Source organism: Oratosquilla oratoria, chromosome 24 (assembly GCF_046742065.1).
Source record: "Oratosquilla oratoria isolate Oo_2021 chromosome 24, ASM4674206v1, whole genome shotgun sequence".
In the NCBI taxonomy this organism is placed as follows: Eukaryota; Metazoa; Arthropoda; class Malacostraca; order Stomatopoda; family Squillidae; genus Oratosquilla; species Oratosquilla oratoria.
In genome coordinates, this window is record NC_134800.1 from 50,737,054 (window position 1) to 50,758,137 (window position 21,084).

At 37.9% G+C, this 21,084-nt stretch overlaps 1 protein-coding gene across 1 annotated transcript; it reads left to right on the forward strand.

The window, feature by feature from the left end:
- The first annotated feature begins 690 nt into the window (after positions 1 to 690).
- LOC143038630 (uncharacterized) lies at positions 691 to 16,555 on the forward strand. Its single transcript, XM_076208097.1, has 4 exons — positions 691 to 1,130; positions 8,976 to 9,103; positions 13,338 to 13,415; positions 15,513 to 16,555. Exons 1-4 carry the CDS (start codon positions 815 to 817, stop codon positions 15,600 to 15,602), a joined length of 612 nt encoding a protein of 203 aa, XP_076064212.1. The 5' UTR covers positions 691 to 814; the 3' UTR covers positions 15,603 to 16,555.
- Positions 16,556 to 21,084: the final 4,529 nt, after the last annotated feature.

The following is a 21,084-nucleotide window of genomic DNA, read 5'->3' on the forward strand; positions in this document are numbered from 1 at the left end:
TAACTAACTTTTCATTTTCATACATGATACAGCCATCTCTTTCCCTCCTACAACCGCCGATCCCGCGCGAGCGGGTGTCTTTTCTAGGTCATAAGTAAAACATTAGATCTTGCTGAGACGACTCCTCGCACAACTCACATACGAATATAATCCACATTCTTCACCATTAAATTTATATTCGTCTCTACTCCAAACATTTTGTTTGTTCCTTAGTTGTTTGGTCTGTCTCACCATACTCAGATACTGACTCATTCTTATTGCATCATGTCAGGTTTCTCCGAATGTAAGCTTGAATTTTTATTTCTTGGTGGTATTTTCAGTTTAATTTACTTGTTTTCTTGTGACCGCTATATCATAATGATTGAATATTCTTATTTTTCTTAATAATTGTTATTTACTATTGTTTGACAATCTTGGACATTCAATATAAAGATTTAAAGGCACTAAGCACCATAACATGTAGAGCGTTCATAACACGCTTGCATCTACTTCGAAGGCAATTTATATACTATCGCTCTAATGTATTTCAGCCTATATTATTCTTTGATTTGTAGATTTTGTAATATCTTTTTGTATATCTCCAGTTATCAAAGTTATGTTATAAATATATCGTAACCAGGTAAAATAACGGAATGACTTACTTATTGGTTGCTACCACGTACAAGAAACGGTGATGCATTGTGTAATACACAATCGACTATAAGAACGACGGAGTTTAGACGGACAGTTGGAGATGTAAACAAGTTACATAGCGAGTAGTCTATTCAGTGAATTTAGAAGTGGAAGATTAGTAGTATTTTGAGGTGGAGTTAAGATGACGGATGTGGCATACGAAAGTGTTTCTGGAACTATATACCTTGTTGAGCGCAGCCAAAATTGTTCTTCCAAAAGATATTCAGAGTTTACAGTTCGAACTAAGTCTTCAATCCATTTCAATTCTGGGGGGTTATTTACCTCTTTCCATCAAGTATTAAGACACCAATTGCTCAAATTTTTTATTATTACAAGTATACTTAGTGTATTCTATTTTTATATACGATTGCACACGTGGAGATTGCCGTGGATATTATCTCTAATTATGATTCAGTTGATATCTTTCATATTTAGAACTCATCGTAAAGTTGTTAGTGGTAAGTACTAAGTGTTAACATGCTTTAATTAGATTAAGGGGGATCAGATGGTCTGATAGAAAAATATTAGTAAAAAAGTTTTTTTTTATATATCGACTTATATTTTTACAGTATCAAATTATTTTCCATATTCCACGAGCATTTGAATGATGTATGTCCGCTTCTTCATCTGTCAGTCTGTATGATGTCATTGATGACATCACAAATGTTTTCTGATTGTAATACTTTACCTAGACTAACCTGCTTTTGCATGTCAAATCTCAAATACCATATGAACAGCGTGTGATTTAATTTTTTCCTAAAATCTTAATAGATGAAGATATACATAGGTCATAAAATGCATGACTTTGGGGCGCGACACATTGATAGCATATTTTTCCGATAAAATTCCCTCTTGTGACATTATTTATCATTTTAATCATTTATCAAAACTTACACAAGAAAGGTACAACATTCATGTGTTAGCATGGTAAATTTGAAGAAAATTTGATTATTTTTTTAAATTTGCCAAATATTTGAAACCGAAAAATCTTTGTTTTGAGTAATCGCGCTTAAAAGTTTTCATAAGATGTCTGAACTTTCTCGCACAACATACTTTGGTTTCGTATGTTATGACTGGAATTATTTTCTAATATAACATTCTAAAAATTTCTATATATTATACTCAAAGTCTTTGTTTTTAATGATATTTAAAATAGAAATAATCCTTTTTCATTTACTTTACTATCTGTTGAATGTTGTAATGGTGAGCCTTTTTGAAAAAACTCTCTTTTCTGTGCCTTTATCAGCTTTTATGGGTTAAAGCCTCACTGGGTGCCGTCACAGTGTCAAATCATTCATCATCGCTTATCACGCCAGACAGACAGCCATTCAAGTGTTCTTTGGTTAATTTTGACCAGGTCAGTGTTGTCTAAATTGGTTGAAAGCGGGCACGAGCTTAGGACATGGTCAATGTTCTGTTCAGTTTCTCCGCACTCGCAAGATGGGTCGGTTTTGAGGCCCCATTTAACCAGATTGTCACCAGTTCTGGCGACTCTGGATCTTGCTCTATCATTGATAAGGGTTATTTTTTAATTAGCATTGGGCGCCTTCCCTTATCACCAAACAAGTGAGTGCCACCCATTGCAAAAGGTTCATTTAATCAAAAAGCACAAATTTTTGCCCGAGTCTGTATGACAACTAAGAGAAGATGCCAAATGCCACTAGATTTTCACACACAAAACAAAGGGAAATATAGAGAAAAAGACATGCAGAAAAAAGCTGTATTTCGCCACGTGTAGGGTTCATTCTTGCATGTGGCTAATATGCCTATTGTCCTTTTAAACCTACTTAGCACATGTTAGCAAGTGCCAATGACTAAAATTAACTTTCCTACGTATTTTTGAATAGTGTTGGAATATGAATCCATGCAAAATGAAATTTTCATTTTTTTTTTTTTTAAATTGGCTTTCCAGAGCGTCAGATTCCCCTTAAGCCTGTTTATTCCACAAAAAGTTTTAGCGTTAAATTTGTGTTGACATTAATTATATATGAATTATTACAAGGCCCATCAAATTCAGGCACTTAAGAAATTTGCAGTCACCCAAATTTTAAATTGTGTCCAGTTGCGACCAGTTGCATTCAACTGTGTCCAATGACAAAAATATGCTATTTATACATATTAAATGCTAAATTACAAACAATAAACTGTTGACATGAATAAAATATGTTCATGTGAAAATATTTCTTATGCATATCTGTGAGTTTGTAATGTAATTTTGTAACTGACAGATTTATTATAATATGATTGTGTGAAATTAATATTTCCTATGCATTGTGCTATGGTGTTCTTAATCGTTTTCCTGTAAATGTACAAAATCAGTACTGACGTAAAATATACATAAGATCGGGTAATTGAAATAATATTTGTCTTTTTTTATTTCAACATGCTTGGTGGGGTGCCCACCACGACAACCACAATGCTGTGGACACAGTGGGAAAGATGGAAACTGATAACATCAAGCAAACATGGCCAGACAGAACAATTTATTTGAATCTATGTGACAGATACATACATACATACATATACCAAAGGCTTTTTCCCCCTACATGGGGGTAGCCAAAAAGAAAAAGGCATAGAAACCACTCCCACCCATTCCATTTCACAGATACAGTATTGTTTGTAATTTAGCATTTAATTTGTATAAAAAGTATATTTTTGCTGTTGGATGCAATTAGTCACAATTGGACGCAAATTAGGGTGACCCAGAGATTTGGATTGCAATGAATTTTACTTTTGTATTTTATGTTTTAAAGAGATTAATTTTCCAATTAAGTTATTTTTGGTAATTATGGTAAATTTTCAGAAGTGGACACCTATACGATATAGCATTAGAAAATTAAATATTAATTTTGTAAATTATAATACATCTACATAAGAACATAAGAAATAAAGGAGACTGCAAAAGACCATAAGGCCTACACTAGGCAGCTCTGTATCCATCACCACCTGTCATCCCCATCCATAAAGTTGTCTAATCGTTTTTTAAAACAACTGATAGTTTCAGTGCTTACTACATGGTTACTAAGTTTATTCCATTCATCGACCACCCTATTAGTAAACCAATTCTTGCCTATTTCCTTCTTAAATCTAAATTTGTCCAGTTTATACCCATTACTGCGAGTCCTGCCCTGTTGTTTTATTATGATGACCTTGTTTGCATCACCCTTGGTGGAAGTCAATAACAGAAAAGGTTGCTAAAAGTGATATATTTATAAACAGATCCAGTGGGGCTGCTTGAGACACCATCTTTGTTTAGATTTGTTGTTGTTGTTGTTCCCTTGACTGTCTGTCCGAGCAGTCCCGTATCCCCAAGGAATGCTACAGCCGAAATGGGGTTTTCCCACAAATCCTTTATGGAGTGTATGTTGTGTTGTTTGTGTGTATGATTGTGTGTAATGCATTCCATGACTTGTTGAATAGTATGGGGTGAAATGTTACATCCTGGGCATTTGTCCACAATGCGGTCATCCAGTCTCTTCTGGTAGCTTAGAAGGGCTGGGTGGTGGCTGCATTGCAGTCTGGCCAGGTGGACTCTGTCCTTTCGTGGGAGAGAGGATTCAGAGGGATGGATATCGGGGTCTGGCATGCAGCAATGTGTTGTCTTTTAGTGTGTTAATGGAGTAGTGAGTGATGTGATTATGAATATGTTTCCGGAGGCTGGTATTTGGTGGTCCTGGAGGAAGAGAAGAGAGTATTTGTGTGTGATATAGGTATTTGGGTGTTTTTTTTTTTTAATATTTCTTGGTGTGTGTAGGTATTCTGCTATGTAGTGTAGCGGGTGTGCTATGTTTGTGGAGGCTGCAGCAAGTGTTTGTGTGCCTCTCATGTCAAGATGATCTTTGACTTTGAGGACTTTTGTTTCATAGTGTAGATAGTCTGTAGGTGTTGTATATGTCCAGACTGTAATTGTTTTTAAGGCTTTGTTTTGTATGGTTTGAAGGGTGTTGAGGTGTGTCTCGTTAAGATTAGGTGCCCATGCTGGATTTGCATAATTCATCACTGAGTGTATGCATTGTTTGTATATTGTAGTATTAGTTTCTTTTTGTCCAAATGTTGTTCCAGTGATTGATTTAAGTGCATTGAGTCTAGTTGTGCATTTATTTTTTATGTTTGTGATGTGTTGTTTAAATGAGATGTATCGTATGTTACACCAAGAATTTTCGGTGTGTGTGTGTGTGGTATTAGAGTGTTGTTGATATAGAATTGAGGAATGTATTTGTGTTCTTATGTCCAGTTGGTGAGAAGTGTTGCTGTAGATTTGGTTGGGGCTATTTTGAGTCTGTAATGAACCATGTTTAGAGTGTATCAAGGTCTTTGTTTAGATAGATGTGGTGGTTGAAGAAATTAGAGTATGATAAATTTGTGTATTCTAACCTAACCGACCAAACCTAACCTGCATTTAGTAATGCGATATCTGTAATTCTATAGGTCATCAGGGTTGTCATTGTTGTCATGAAAGTTGAAGGTTTTGGTATCTGATCAGACTGCGGGGTGTACAGGAGTTGCATAGCTTTAAGAAATACATGAATCTAAGCTCCTAAGCACTGTGAGGTACTGACAGAAGTACTGAGGGCATATTCCAGATCCTGTGGTTACAGCTTTGGTATGTATTTGCTTTTAGTGGGACTGGACAGACAACATGGCATCTCGTTCCTATGACTGCAGCTTCATTCAGTAGTGTATCTGCTTTTAGCAACTTTTTTGCTACCAAGAAAAACATACATTATGTTGATTTATTATAATTTACAAAATTACAGTATTCAATTTTCTAATGCTATATACTTCTGAAAAAAATACTGTAATTATTTACTATTGTACCATAATTCCCTGCAATTATGGTCAAATTCCAGAATCACATAAGCTTGGATATTTAACTTGAAACTTTTGTTATCCAATAGCTCCTAACCAAATATAACCTAACCATTCTATAAAAAAAAAGAGGTAAAGGTAAATATTTAGACATGTACACATACATGATATAGTATTAATATTTGGATTAGGAAAGATGCTAATGAAGAGGAATGAGCAAAGACACGAAAGTTTTTAGATGAAGCCAAAGCCAAAAATGATAGGACCAAAGAAGAAAAAGAGAATCTTTTGGGGAGTTGTCAATCAGAAGGCGAGGAAATGGTTTCTAAGAAAACAAGAAGGCAACATTGCAAAGTAAGCAGTGCAAGGAAACATAGAGTAACATATGCTAATGTTGATGGTTTACTTTTGTCTAGGTTAGAGATAAATGACTACTTAAGGGAGTAGGTGAAATTAAATTTTCAGATGTGTATTTAGTGAACTTGGGTATAATTACCCCTTACATTAGTGTGTAATTCCTCAAGGTATTGTGTTCCTCCCATGTATATATAAGGCATAGTGAATATTTAATGAAGATATGTTGAGCTCTAGTGAAGCTCTAATTACTTAATGGAAAATCCTTCCACATCACTCACCTTGGTATGAAATGAAAACTTAGAGTCTGGGAAACAAAAACTATTGAATATATTTTATGAAAATAATACTTCTGATTTTTTATTAATTTGTTTCTCTGAATAATTAAAAAATGCTGCAAAATTCAGGTTTCATAAAAAAAAATCAAATTTCAATTTCTTTCATTTTTCATTGTAGAAAATAAAGAGCATGATTTTTTTTTTCCAAATCGAACAAAAATTACAAAAATCCATAAAGAACAACCAAAGATATTGCAACAGAAAGAACAAAAACATAAACTTTACAGGACGGGGAATATTAATTTTTGCGACCAATTTTCACGACCATTTGTTTGATGGTTGATATGTATAGCAAATCTCCAGTTTCCTCTTCTTTGCTGTTGAGGTATGAGGTAAGGGTGAGTGGTGTGGCATGGGTGGAGGTGTAAGATGGGCATGGCTAGTAGGTGCTTGTGGAGTGCTGGGTGTAGCTGTGCTGCTTTTTTCCTCCTTTTTCCTTCTTGTTTCTATTTCAGGCCCTCTCTATATTCTGCCACTTCAATCTCTTGTTTCTTGTTAATTTTTCCATGATCACAGCAACAATACAGGGTGAGGAACCATATTGTTGCATACGATAAGAACGCCAGGAGTGACATTAACTTACTTTGACCTTTTCAAGAGTACTGGTGCCCTGTCCACTGTCTTTGTGGGGTATGCTGGTGGGAGGAGTTGCCAAATATCTCCATAAACACAATTCTGTAGCAAAAAACAAAATAGCTATAGAAATGTTGATGCTATTTCAATATACAGAATGTTTTTTATGCAATGGGGTTGCCAATATTTTATCTATTTTATGCTGTATAAAAAATAGAAATGAAATACAGTTGTATAACTTTGTATGAGTGTTGCCACCATCATAGAGATTCTTTTGAAATGTTTACCTAAAGTTTGCTCATGTACTAGAATTTTTTTAATAATCACTGGCGACGTTACCTTAAAGATAAAATGAGCCATCCTTAAAGTATTCCTTGTGAAGCAAACCCATTACAAAAGCAGCTGTTGATAAAAGACAACCTGTCACATAACAGACATATCAGCAGGGTGTGGTAGAGACATATGGACTACTGCAGAAGATTAAAGTGTCATTCCATTATATGAATGAAGAGATGATGAAAAAATTCATCAAAACCTTAATATGTCCAAGACTGGAATATGTGTCGGCAGTATGGTTCCCACATGGAGTGGAGGATATAAGTAAGATTGAGAGAATACAAAGGGCAGCAACCAAACTGGTCTCTAGCCTGGTAGATAAACCATATGAGGAAAGACTAAAAGTACTGGGTCTACCAACTTTGAAAGATCGAAGAGTAAGAGGTGACATAATTACAGTTTTCAGGTCACTAAAGGGGATGGATTGCAGTGATAGAAGTGATCTCCTGATTATAGATGGGAGGTCTTTAACCACTTCAGTATGAGTCAAATTCTCATGCGCAGCATTGGCTGCCATATGTACAATTCATCACACTACTTACATTAGAAAATATGAAGGCATTGCTGTATTACTCATTCTCTTTTACTCTGAATAATAATGAACACGGAAAATGTGATCAAGTCAGTTCACAGAATCTGGGGGTAACTCGTGTACAACTACAAAAAAAATATGTAATCAAGATGCCGATGCCAGGATCCTAGTGTACCCACGCTGCAGGACGCCTATGTAGGCATCATTGTACCGAAGTGGTTAAGAGGTCATGGAGGTAAATTAAGAAAGACCACATGTTGAAAGGATGTGAAGAAATACAGTTCTCCATATAGATCAGTGTTGCTTAACCTTTTTCGACCTCAGCACCCCTTTTGGTCAGGCCTAAACAGTCCAGCACCCCCTACCATTGGCTAACACCTGGTTACTATAAAGATAAGGTAAAGACATATGTGACCTTCCCCAGCACCCCCTGAAATTGATTTCAGCACCACAGGTTAAGAAACGCTGATATAGATGTATAAATATGTGGAATAGGTTAGAAGGTGATATAGCCCAAGCTCACACAATATGTGAGTTCAAATCTAAATATAATTGGAAATCAAAGATTTAGATTAAATTGGAAGTGTACATGAATTTCAGTCTAGTATGTTAGAGAAATAGAGAATAGGAGACAAGACCCAACAAACTACATTTGGATAAATACCATGCAAGTTAAAATTTGGTGTCCTACTTTTCTTTGTTGGACCAAAAAACTGGAGAGCATTTGAAGTATGCTCGGAACATTAACAGTCACACGAATTGTCAAGGGTCGTGAGGGTTCTGTATTTGATGTGTTTCTAGAATTTACTATGCTGGGTTATTATTGTTGTTTCATCTGCATATGAGAGAATATTGATGTTTAGCTCTGGTTCTGGAGTTGGTAGATCACTCATGAAGAAGTTTAACAGTAAAGGTGAAAGTATTGGACTTTGAAGGACTCCATTGTATATCTTATTTTTGTTACTTTGCATTGTCTTCCTACTATAAAGTTGGTTAACCATCTCTTGTCATTGTTATGGATACGTCTTAATGATATTTTTGGATAGTATGTGTCTGGGGACTTTGTGAAATGCAACCATAACTTTTCTCTCTTGTGGGGCTTTCTTACTGAATCCTAGCACTTGTGTGAGGTTTGTTAGCAGTGCTGATAGGGCCTGCCTAACAAAGTGTTATTGATGTAGTGAGGAGATTGGTTCCAGTCCCCCATACCCATAAGAGCTGAGCTTGCCATTGTCATGGATTTGAGAAGGATGATGGTTTGCATTGTGATGGAATATGCCTTTGCTATTCTGTGTTTCATTTCACTTTATATGTCTTTCTGAATTTATTTTATGTTTTAATAAGTATTTATATTCTTTCAGAGACTCTGCTGGTGGTGGCAGGTTTTGGTGTTCAAACAACAACCACATTCCTCTCAGGAAAACAATATACACACTTTATTCCATGGAGTGACCTCATCGATATCATCATCGCTGAAGCCATAACAATGGTTGATTATTTTCTTGTTCTTTTGCTGTAAAAAGATATATGTTGTAATATATGTAGTAGAGAATTTGTGATAGCAGGTGTAAATATGAATATATTTATATATATAAGGTATATATATACTTGTGTACGTGTTTATGTATATATGTATAAATCTTGAAACTGCTTGATTCAGGAAATAGTTAGTCAATAACAGTTTTGTTAAGTTGATAAATGGCTACCTATTTGAAGCTGTAGGCAGCTTTATGCTGAAGTGTGATTAAGCTACAAAATTACAGATTTTTTTTTTTTGTAACAATCTTTCTTTCAAAGTAACTTTATCACACCCTAAGAAGTGGATGATTGTGACCATTCAACAGTACAAAATGTAACAATTTATAACTGTTGCTCTGAGTTCCACTAAATTGAAAACCACAGCAGCTGGCAGCAGTCCTCAGGCTTTCACACATCTCTCTCAAAGAAAAAAGTTTGGACCAGTATCTTTGTTGTATTGATGTAGGACTGTTTATATATCACCAGTTGTAAGTGGTAGGAGGGGAGTAGTTTATGGTTGTCATCTTTCTATACATGAAAAGGTGTAATTGAATACAGATGAAGATGATAGAAAGAGATCTTGGTTTTGGTCCAGGAGACTGAAGACCAAGTGGTCTTGCCTCCCTATGCAGTGACTTAAGGGCTGCAACAAGGACCTCCAAGGACTCTGCAAGAAGTACAGCATCATTAGCAAAGACAAGGTCAGTGACCTTAGTGTTGTCTATGAGTGCTGCACAATGACAATACTGCTCTGGCTAATGCCCAGTCCATGCAGGTGTTGAAAGTGTTGAGGCAAGGATGCATCCTTCTCTCACAACTGAATCCATAAGAAAAGCTGGACATGCCTCCATACTTTCAAAGATTTCTGTCCCAGAGTATAAGCCAGACTCAGATGTCAAATCAGTAACCCTTGCATGAATTTCATGGATCTGCAGAAGATCCCAGAGAATCCCTCAGTTCACGGAGTCAAACAATTTCTTTAAATCATCGTAATCTGCAAAAAAAACTCATGTTGAAACTCACATTGATGCTTCACGAGGACATTAAGTGTGAGAATCCAATCAACTGTTGACTTATCTTGCATCAATCCAGACTGCATAGGCCTCTGAAACTTTAGCAGGTGTGAACAAACACCATGGCTACAATACATGGGCAAGCTCATTGCCTGGTACACTGAGCAATATAATACTGTAGTAGTTGCTATAATCCTGCCAATCCCTTTCAGATAGGGATGACCAGACCCTTTTTCCAGTCTGAGGGAATGGTACTGGACTACTTGGTAGCAGAACACTGCCTGCACTCTTTGGCAGATTTTAGAGTTTCACTTATGAAAGTATCCCACTGTTCTTCAGAGTCCTCAAAGGTGTTGGGCACTTTGAACTGATTAGAAAGTGCTACAACATATTTCTGGGCACATACATCATCTCTGAATTTCTCTAGATCAAATCCAGGGGGATAACATCTTGGGATTCTCCTAGACTCATTATGCAGCTTGAGTGTTGCAACCACAAGTCTGTGATCAGTCCCAAATATTTCAGTACTCTGGTAGACCCTGCAGTTCTATATGATCCTCCAGCTAATCCTGATTAATTAATTGTTGCCTTGAGTTTCACTAAGTAGAAAACCTGCAGTCCCACATTAGCTGGCAGTGGCCTTGAACCCGCCCACACATCCCTCCGGGAAGAAAATTTGGACTGTTGTCTGTATTGTATTAGTGTGAGGCTGGCTCCTGATTCCAGAAATGAGAGCCATACTGACAAACATGGTAGAGCAGTACCAGAGGAGCGACAAAGGACAATGATCACATACTTGTTAATACTTGCTGGGACCAATAACAGGTACCTGCATGTAGCCGTCCTGTAAGATGGACAGCAAAGCTGCCCATTTTCAAAACCAGTCAAATACCCTGTCAAGTATAGCAATTGAGAACACTGACCCATGATAAGTCTTCTCTATCAAGGACTTTCATGCCTTTCATAATTCTGTAAATGGCCAACAGATCACCTCTTTCTTTTCTTTGTTCCAGTATTGGTAGTTCCAGTTTAGACAATCTTTGCTCATATGTCAGTTTTGAAAGTGTTGGGGCCATCTTTGTTGTTGCTCTTTGGATTTTTTCTAATTTCCTTATACAGTATTCTTTTTTGTACTGCGTGTCCACAGTGTCGCTGCATACACCAGTCTTGGTCTTATCAGTATGACTTGTATTTTCTTTACCATTTCCTCATCCAATTAAGTAAAAGCCACCTTCATTGATCTTAACAAATTATAGGTTTCTCCGACTATTTTGTTTATTTGCTTGTCTGGGGTGTCTTTGGTGATGATTACTCCTAGGTCCTTTTCGGAACCAACTTAATTTACTTCCTTTGCACCGATTTTAAATTGTCCTAATATTCTTTTTTTTACTTTTTCCAAATTCCATTATACTAAATTTCTTAATGTTGAAGTTCACTTCCCACTTCTGACTCCATTCCCAGACCTTGTTCAGATCTCTGTAGCGATTCACAATCTTTTTTCGTATTTACTTTCTTTAGTATGAGAAATTGACATTTGAGAGTGGATGCTAAGAGATTTATGAAGGAGTGATTGTGCTGATAGCACTGTATGGAGCATAAACATGAAACATAAGAGAGGAGTTTGAATGTGTTTGAGATGAGGTGCCTGAGAAGTATGATAGGGGTTACTGGGCTGGATAGTGAGAAATGAGGAGGTGAACAGGGGTTGAAAGGGAGTTGGGAGATATGGTTGATGAAAGAGTATTGGGATGGTTTTGGACACATGGAAAGAATGAGTGAAGAAAGACTAGTAAAAGAAGTGTGGACGGCAGAGGTGGAAGGAGTGAACATGAGGGGTCAACCTTGGATGAGATGGATGGATGGGGTAAAAGGGGCTTTGGGAAAGAGGGGAATGTCTATTGAGGAAGGACAAGAGAAGACAGAAGATAGAGGTGAATGGAGAATGGTTGTATATGGATGGTGCTGTGATGCATGATGTGGAATGGGTGGGGGATGGGGGTGAGGGAGTGTGAGAAAAAATTTGATGCAGCCTGAAGGGATTTCTCCCTGTCTTCTCCTTCTCTGCATGAGGGGATGGAGAAGGGGGATTTGCCGATCTAATGAAGTGGCCTTGCTGTGATGTGCTGTGTCTTGTGACTTTGCTTCTGACCCAGGGCAGTGGGCGAGATGCAGGGATGACCCATCCAGGAAGTGACAAGATGAGAGGGAGGGAAGAGGGTGGAGGGGAGTGGAGTATGATAGGGATGGAATGGGTGGGAGTGGTGTTATGCCTTTGTTTTTTGGCTACCTCCTCTATAAGGGGGAAAAAACTTTGGTATATATATATATGTACTTTATTTAATAGTTTTGCATCATCTGCAGGGTTCATATAACATTCTACACCTTCATCCATGTAATTTACATATATAGCAAACATTATCGGAGCCAATACTGAACCCTGTGGGACTCCACTTATCATTTCTTCCCAAGTAGAATTTTTATCTCTAAGCACCACTCATTTTTCTTTCATGCAAGAAATCCTCCATCCATTTCAATAGTTTTCCTTGTATACCTCCTGTTGTTTCGAGTTTTCTTAATAATTTTTTGTGTGGTACTTTATTAAACCCCTTTTGTAAATCCAGGAAAGCAGTCTGCTCATCCGTCCCTTTCTTGTATTATGTGTATTAACCTTGAAGAGAAACAGCTCAAATTTGTGGCACATGACCTTCCCTGTCTAGATCTGAATTGTCTCAGATTTAGTATATTGTTTTCCAGGTGTTTTGTCCCTCTATTTTTGATAACTTTCTCACAAATTTTGGCTATTGTACTTGTAATTGTGTGTGTGTGTGTGTGTGTATATATATATATATATATTTATACATATATATATTATATATATATATATATATATATATATATATATATATATATACACATAAAGGAAGCTCGCTGGCTGAGCGGGTTAGGGCGTTGTTACTTGTGACGAAGGTCGAGGTGAGGGCAGTTCGAATCCTGCCACCAGCAAAGTTGAACCAAGGGCATGGTTCATTAAATTCCATGCTACAAAGCCCTCTGTGAGGAGTACCATCTTAGCCACCTGATAGGGGGAGGCTGTGACGTTAAACCATATCATCATCATCATCATCATTATCATCATATATATGTATATATATTATAGAAATGTATTAATTTTGTTTTCATATGTTTTTTCAGCAACAAGTTTTGTTTTACATGTGTTTGCTGGTTAGATCAGATAGTTCAGAAGGTCCAGAGCTGAAACCCCTGTTTATGGTAAGAAAATCCCATTGATTTTGCATTGTACATGTATTAGTAGAATCTTGACATAGAGGCCAATAGTGGTAGATGTCCCTCTGCCTATCTTCAAAACTTAATAACACTCGCTTCCTTCTGGAGGTATAGCCCATTGAAGATGGCATTTGGTTTCTTAACCAGGTTCACCATCTCTCTTTATTGACTTTGATTATTTCTCCCACTTTTTTCACATAGCGAGATCTGACAATCATGAATTATTCCTCTCCTCCTGCTAGCTGGTGACATAGGAACAGACCCATGCTAATACTGTATAAAAAACACTTAGAGTATCTTCTTTAAGAGATCTATGGGAAGTCCAAGTACTTTTATGATGACTATGGTGCAATGGGTTTCTTGTCATTGAAAATTAAGGCAGAAGTTTCTATCATTCTTGGCATTGATCTCTTGTTTAAAAAAAAAAGTTCAAACTTCATGTTTCAGTCTTAACTAAGATTTTGTATAGATAATTTGTACATTCTGACTGATGATCAAGAAATCACCACTGAATTTTTCATTCCTGTGGCTGTTTTACGGCAAAATCTATATGTTGGTCATTGGCCAAAGCAAAGTATGCTAAATGTGCCATCATAATGAAGTTTGCACTAAGGTCATCTTTACTTTTTCAATGAGAGGGGCATCCCTCATTTGAATAATAGGTGTTAAAATATGAAATAGAATTGAAAACTTGTATATCATAATGTTTGAAAGTGTCAAGGAATTCACACAGTATCTAACTTTCAAAAGGTTGCTTCAAGCATTGAGATGGCAAGGAGAGGAAGATGCACCCCACTTCTATTAGCCGGCAGCATAGAAATTAATCCAGGTCCTTACACTTGCCTCACATTCACTAAACCCATAAACTATGCATATCACATGCCACTGTTGGTTCCACTTAACATGTACAAAACTTAAAAACAAAAACGAATACAAAAGAACTGGAGCTGTAACCAATACGTGACAACACCCACTACACACCGTTACCTAAACACAACCCAAACATACTACTTATAGATATAGACTTACTAACAAACACTCAGAACTGCTTCACTTCCCTCCATGAACACAATATACTTATAGCACTTAAACAAGAAACAAAATTGACACCTCTAATAACAATAGTCTCATTCACTGATTACACAACAATAAGAGAAGACAACACAAAGCACAATGGTGGACTCGTAACACTAGTACACAGCTGCATACACAGCTACATACCGAAGAGAGACCAGGGCCAATGGATTGATTGATTCCTAGAGAGATCTGTGGAAGGACACAAGGACCTTTGCCAGATCTGTAGGGCTGCATGTTTCTTGTCGGTGAAATTCAAGACATTTGTTATTACATTCATTCAGACACAGATGCATTTGTCAGCTGAATAAATAATATGTTTGCCAAAATGAAAAGATTGTTAAGAGTATCACTAGATTGAGAATTAAGCTAGTCTCTTCAGTCTAGAGGCTGCCTCAAACCAAAATAGAATTACAGGTATATAGAAATTTAAGTATAATCTGTGTGGGGGTGGATTTATGCCTTTGATTTTGGCTACCTTCCTTGTAGGGGAGAAAAATCCCTTAGTATATGTATGCATATATATAACAAAGGCCTTTTCCCCCTTGTAAATGAGGTAGCCAGTCAATGCACTACCCACTCCCACCCATCCCAGTCATCAGGGCCATGCAGAGGGGGGGGGGGGGTGCCTGAGCACCTGCCCCTTTGCCCTGTGCCCCAAAAGTGCCCTTCACAAAGATGAATGAAAAATTATTTCTCACAGGCTTTTTTTTTTCATTTTCTTACCATTCAGAAATTATAATGTGGAAAATGGTGTTGCACCCTACCTGATAGTTGTCAAATACGAATAATTCAAAAGAGTGAAGTGCTCAATTTCCAGCCCAAAGCACCTGCCCCTTGCAATGTCTGTGTACATTACTGCCATTCATCATCCACCACCCATTGTTTCCCTCTCTTCTAAGAGCCTCATAGAGGTGAGGTATATAGATTTCTCCAGTGTGTTGAAGGGGGGTAAAGAAGCGTGCTACTAATTACCTTTTATTTCATACTTCTTATTCTTTGTTTCAGCACACATGGCCCAGACTACCCTGCCTGAATTATATATACTGCAAATGCCAAGTAGTTTTGGCATCATCTCCAGAAAGGTCTAAACTTTGATACAGGATAAATGTTAATGATATATTTCCAAAGCTTGGTGTAATCAGGAGGCCAGTACCAGAAATTAGGTCTGCTGTTTCTTCTTAAAATGTTTAGAGAACACTAGTCATGTGAAATAATTTCTGATGCATGTGATAAGATATTGAGTGTCAAGTAAAAAGTTATAAAGGTGCAGTGTTTGTAGCTTAAACTAATATTGAAACTTTGAACAGTGATAGTGTTTAAAAGGAATATATGTAATGATACTCTGTGTATGAAATCTCTTCTTTTGATATTCTACAATGGCTTTTTTCCCCTTACAAAGAAGGTGGCCAAAGTCAAAGGCATAAATCCACTCCCACCCATTTCATCCTTGCATACTCCACTTCCATTCATCACCCCTCCCTCCCTCCCTCTCTCTCTCTCTCTCTCTCTTATTTTTATGCTCCTCATGGATGACAGGTTGTCCCTGCATCTTGCCCACTGCCTTGAGTCTGAAGCAATATAGCAAGACACAGCGCATCCACAGCAAGGCTGCTTCATTTAATCAGTGACTCCCCCTCTCCATCCCCTCATGCAGAAAAAGAGAAGACAGGGAGAAATCCTTTTGGGCTGTGTCAAAATATTATTCACCCCCCCCCCCATTCCTTCCATGCATCACAGCATCATCCATACACAACCAGTCTCCGTTCACCCCTATCTTCTGTCTTCTCCCTTCCTCAACAGATATTCCTCTTTCCCAATGCCCCTATTACCCCATCCACCCATCTCATCCTTGGTCGCCCCCTCGTGTTCACTTCCTCCACCTCTGCCTTCCACACCTCTTTTACTAATCTTTCTTCACTGATTCTTTCCATGTGTCCAAACCATCCCAATACTTTCATCAACCCTATCTCCCAACTCCCTCTCCAAAGCCTCATCAGACAAACGGGACACACTTAAACACGGTACCCCCACACCTATCCCTCAAAACATAGCAGACCAAATACAAACACTAAACACTGTGATTGCCAATAAAATACATGAACAAAAAAACACAAAATTGGCAAAACTTTATCAATACACTTGATCACAAAACAAACACCAGCAAATTGTACAAAACACTCAACAGCATTACACTATCCAACAGTAACACTACACGCTCTCACGCAGCAATAATCACAACAACAGATAATCTACCCTCAAACAGACAACAAGCAAACGCACTCATACGTCATTTTGCACAGACAAGCCATCTCACTTCTCACCCTGACGACCGACGCACCATTCGACGTAAGAAAGACTTTCCCACAGACTCAGACTATATACCCTTCATAGACAGTCAGACAAAACTCATAATACATAGTCTCAAGCACTCATCTGCCTGTGGCCCTGATAACATAAGCAACATCCACCTAAAACACATTGGACCACAAGGTATACACGCACTCACAAACATTGGAAACTACAGCTATTCACACAACACTATACCCGACATCTGGAAGCATGGTAAAATAATCACCATTCCAAAACCGAACAAAGACCCAACAATCCCAACATCACACCATCCAATCACACTTCTCTGCACCCCCTCTAAAGTCATTGAACACCACATATTCCCCTTGCTGACTCACAACACGGTTTTAGGCCACTACACTCCACAAACACTCTTCTGACAAACCTCACACAAATAATTTTAGATGGCATCAATTCAGATAGGCCCCACCAAAGAACACTTCTTATAACATTAGACATTAGTAAAGCTTTTGATGCTATCCCCCGCCACAACCTAACAAATATAATATATAACACAGACATGCACAATAACACCAAAAGATGGCTGGCCAATTATCTGGCAGGTAGGAATGCTTACGTGTCATATAATGGCCAATCATCGCACATCAGAAACATTAAGAACGGAGTACCACAGGGCTCGGTTCTATCCCCCACACTATTTAATCTATACATGCATGACTTACCCACGCCAGACACCTCAGAAATACAAATCTCTTCCTACGCAGACGACATAACAATCACATGCACACATCGTAACACAGACAAAGCTGCAGAAATAATCCAGCCATACCTTGACACACTCAACACATGGTTCATCACAAACAGACTCAAAATAGCTCCAACCAAATCTACAGCAACACTTCTCACCAACTGGACAAAAGAACACAAATACATACCTCATCTCTACATCTACAACACCCTAATACCACACACAAACACACCGAAAATTCTTGGTGTAACATACGATACATCCATGTCTTTCAAACAACACATCACAAACATATAAAACAAATGCACACCCAGACTTAACGCACTTAAGTCAATCACTGGAACAACATTTGGACAAAACAAAGAAACTAATATAACAATATACAAACAATGCATACCCTCAGTGTTGAATTATGCGAGTCCTGCATGGGCTCCTAATCTCAGTGAGACACACCACAACACCCTTCAAATCATACAAAACAAAGCCCTAAAAACAATTACAGGCTGCACAAATACAACACCTACAGACCATTTACACCATGAAACAAAAGTCCTCAAAGTCAAGGACCACCTCGACATGAGAGGCACACAAACACTTGCCGCAGCCACCACAAACACATTACACCCACTACACTACATAGCAGAACACCCACACACACCAAGAAACATTAAAACAACACCCGAAGACCTTTATCACGCACAGATACTCTCTTCTCTTCCTCCACAACCACCAAATACCAGCCTCCGGAAACATATTCATAATCATATCACTCACCGCTCCATTAACACACTGAAAGACAACACACTGCTGCATGCCAGACCCCCTGATATCCACCCTTCTGAATCCTCTCTCCCACGAAAGGACAGAGTCCACTTGGCCAGACTGCGGTGCGGTCACCACCCAGCACTTCTAAGCTACCAGAAGAGGCTGGATGACTGCGTTGTGAACAGCTGCCCAGGATGTAACACTTCACCCCATACCATACAACACATAATGGAAGACTGCATTATACACAATCATGCACGCAAACAACACAACATACACTCTATAAAGGATTTGTGGGAAAACCCAGTTTTGGCAGTAGCATTCCTTGGGGAGACGGGACTGCTCGGACAGACAGTCTAGGGAACGACAACAACAACAACAACAACTCCCTCTCCACCCCACTCTTCTCACTCTATCCAGCCTAGTAACCCCTACCATACTTCTCAGGCATTCATCTCAAACACAAACTCTTCCTCTCGTATGCTCCATGTTTCTGCCCCATACAGTGCTGTCGGCACAATCACTCCTTCATACAATCTCCTCTTAGCATCCATTCCCAAATGTCTATTTCTCATTACATTTTTTGATATTTTTAATAAACTTTTTTGATATTCAACTTGATAAAAAAAAGTGAGAACCAGTTTGAACAACGGTAACTAGAAACAGTTCCTATTCTCATATGTGAAAGTTGGTTTAAATGAAGATTAAATTCTTTGCATTTTGTTGTACTCCCTGGATGGATCTGGCTATGGATGACCTTCATAAAGAAGAATGATGAGTTATGACAGTGGACTCTATCAAATGATTGATATATATTTTTTTTTATATATGGATGTAAACTAGGAATTTATGTATGGCAATAGTGATAACTATAGGAAAATGATTGAATGTTTGGCAACCATTGGTTATAAAGACAAGAATAAGGAAATTTGTTTGTTGAAATCATTGTAGGTGATGAAATACTGTGTTTGAAAATAGCAACTGCCGACAAATGTAGTGGAGGAAACACCTTGTAATGACAAAGCCTTGTACAATTGCTCATTAGAGCTTTGAAATACAAACATGTACAGTGGCCGCGAAAAGTTTGGGCGCGCAACAAATGTAAACACGTGTGACATTTAAATAATCATTTAAAGACCTATAAATGGCTTATTACATACCTTATTTACCAAGCGATTTTCCTTTAAGCTTTATGACCTTCTCCAAACGTGCCGGGATGCATCTTGCCAGGTTTTGTATGTGTTGAGGAATAATATTATCCCAAATATCCTGTATTTCTGTTTTTAGCTTAGCTGTTTTTTAATTATATGCCATACGTGCTCAATGGGATTTAGGTCTGGAGAATTTCCAGGCCATTTTTTGAAGTAATCAACACCACAATCTTCTAACCATTGGGTAACAGACTGAGCTGTGTGAGCAGGAGCTCCGTCCTGCATAAACCAACTAGCATTGCACTTTTCAAAACTTTCAGGCAGGTTATCACACAATAACTCGAAATAAGTGTGCTGATTTACACTCTCATTTTGTGCAAAGCATCCCCACACCATAACACTGGCAGCATGTTTCACCACTTTAGCTGTATAGCGAGGGTCATTAGGGTCAGACCCCCTGGGGCGCCTCACACGCTTTGACCTGCAGCCCGACGACACCACAAACGTTGACTTATCACTCCACAATACTCGTTCCCAGTCTTCTAAGGACCAGTCCTTATATTTCTGGGAAAATGCTAATCGATCACTTATGTTTTTTGCACTTTGGAGGGGAAGAACTTTAGCACAGCAACTACGGTATTGTAAATCTTTGGCTAAATGATCAGAAATACATCTTACAGACACATCATGCAGCAGTGCAGGGTTATTTTCTTTCAGTTTTCGAGCTGTGAGCGTTGGATTTTTATCTAACTGCCTCCTAATAACCGTAGAAGTACGATTTGATATCTTCCTTGGCCGACCAGAGCGATGCTTTGGAGTAGGAATGATGTTACTTCCTCCGTCTTGAAATTTCTTGGTCTACTTTTGCACTTGACGCACTCCAATTCCCACATGAGTAGCAATATCTTTACACTTATAACCCTCCTTATAGAGGGTTATGATTGTAACAACTGTGTCTCTTCCCAGCTCTTTACCACTTCCCATTATGGAGATATCAAGGCACAAAAACAGAGACCACCGCAAAAAAAGGACTACTCCCCGTGAGAGATGTTTAGAAACTGACTCCACGTGACATCGAGTGCGCCTAAACAGAGTTGCTAAGTAGTGCGTATTGTCTCGGCTAAATACGGGTACAAACGCTAGCATTGAAAAATAACGAAAAGTTTGGGCGGAAAGTTGTATTTTTCGCATGTTTTGAGTTTGGCTGAAAGTTGGGGAGCCTATAATTTTGCGCCCAAACTTTTCGCGGCCACTGTATATTGTATCAGGGCTGTGGAGTCGGAGTCGGAAGCAATTACGGTGTCACTGGAGTCAGAGTCGGTAAAAATATACCGACTCTGACTCCAGTTAAATTTACATTTTATAAGGCCTTTGTTTAACATTGAATTATTGAAATAAGGATATTTAAAGTTGAAAAAAAAGTTTCACATTTCAAACATGTACTCATAGATTATATATTTTTTATTATTAGGTTTGTATATCCTTTACAAAATTTATTTCAACTTTTGTTATAAAGAACAGTATTTTTGTTTTTGAAATGTACTTATCACTTATTTGCAAAGATATATATTATGCCAAATGTCTTACATTATAAGATCTTTTT

Coding starts and splice junctions, on each gene's coding strand:
- LOC143038630 (XM_076208097.1), top strand. CDS start 815: ATGACGGATGTGGCATACGAAAGTGTTTCTGGAACTATATACCTTGTT. Junction 1,131..8,975: donor TCATCGTAAAGTTGTTAGTG/GTAAGTACTAAG, acceptor ATATTCTTTCAG/AGACTCTGCTGGTGGTGGCA. Junction 13,416..15,512: donor AGCTGAAACCCCTGTTTATG/GTAAGAAAATCC, acceptor TCTTTGTTTCAG/CACACATGGCCCAGACTACC.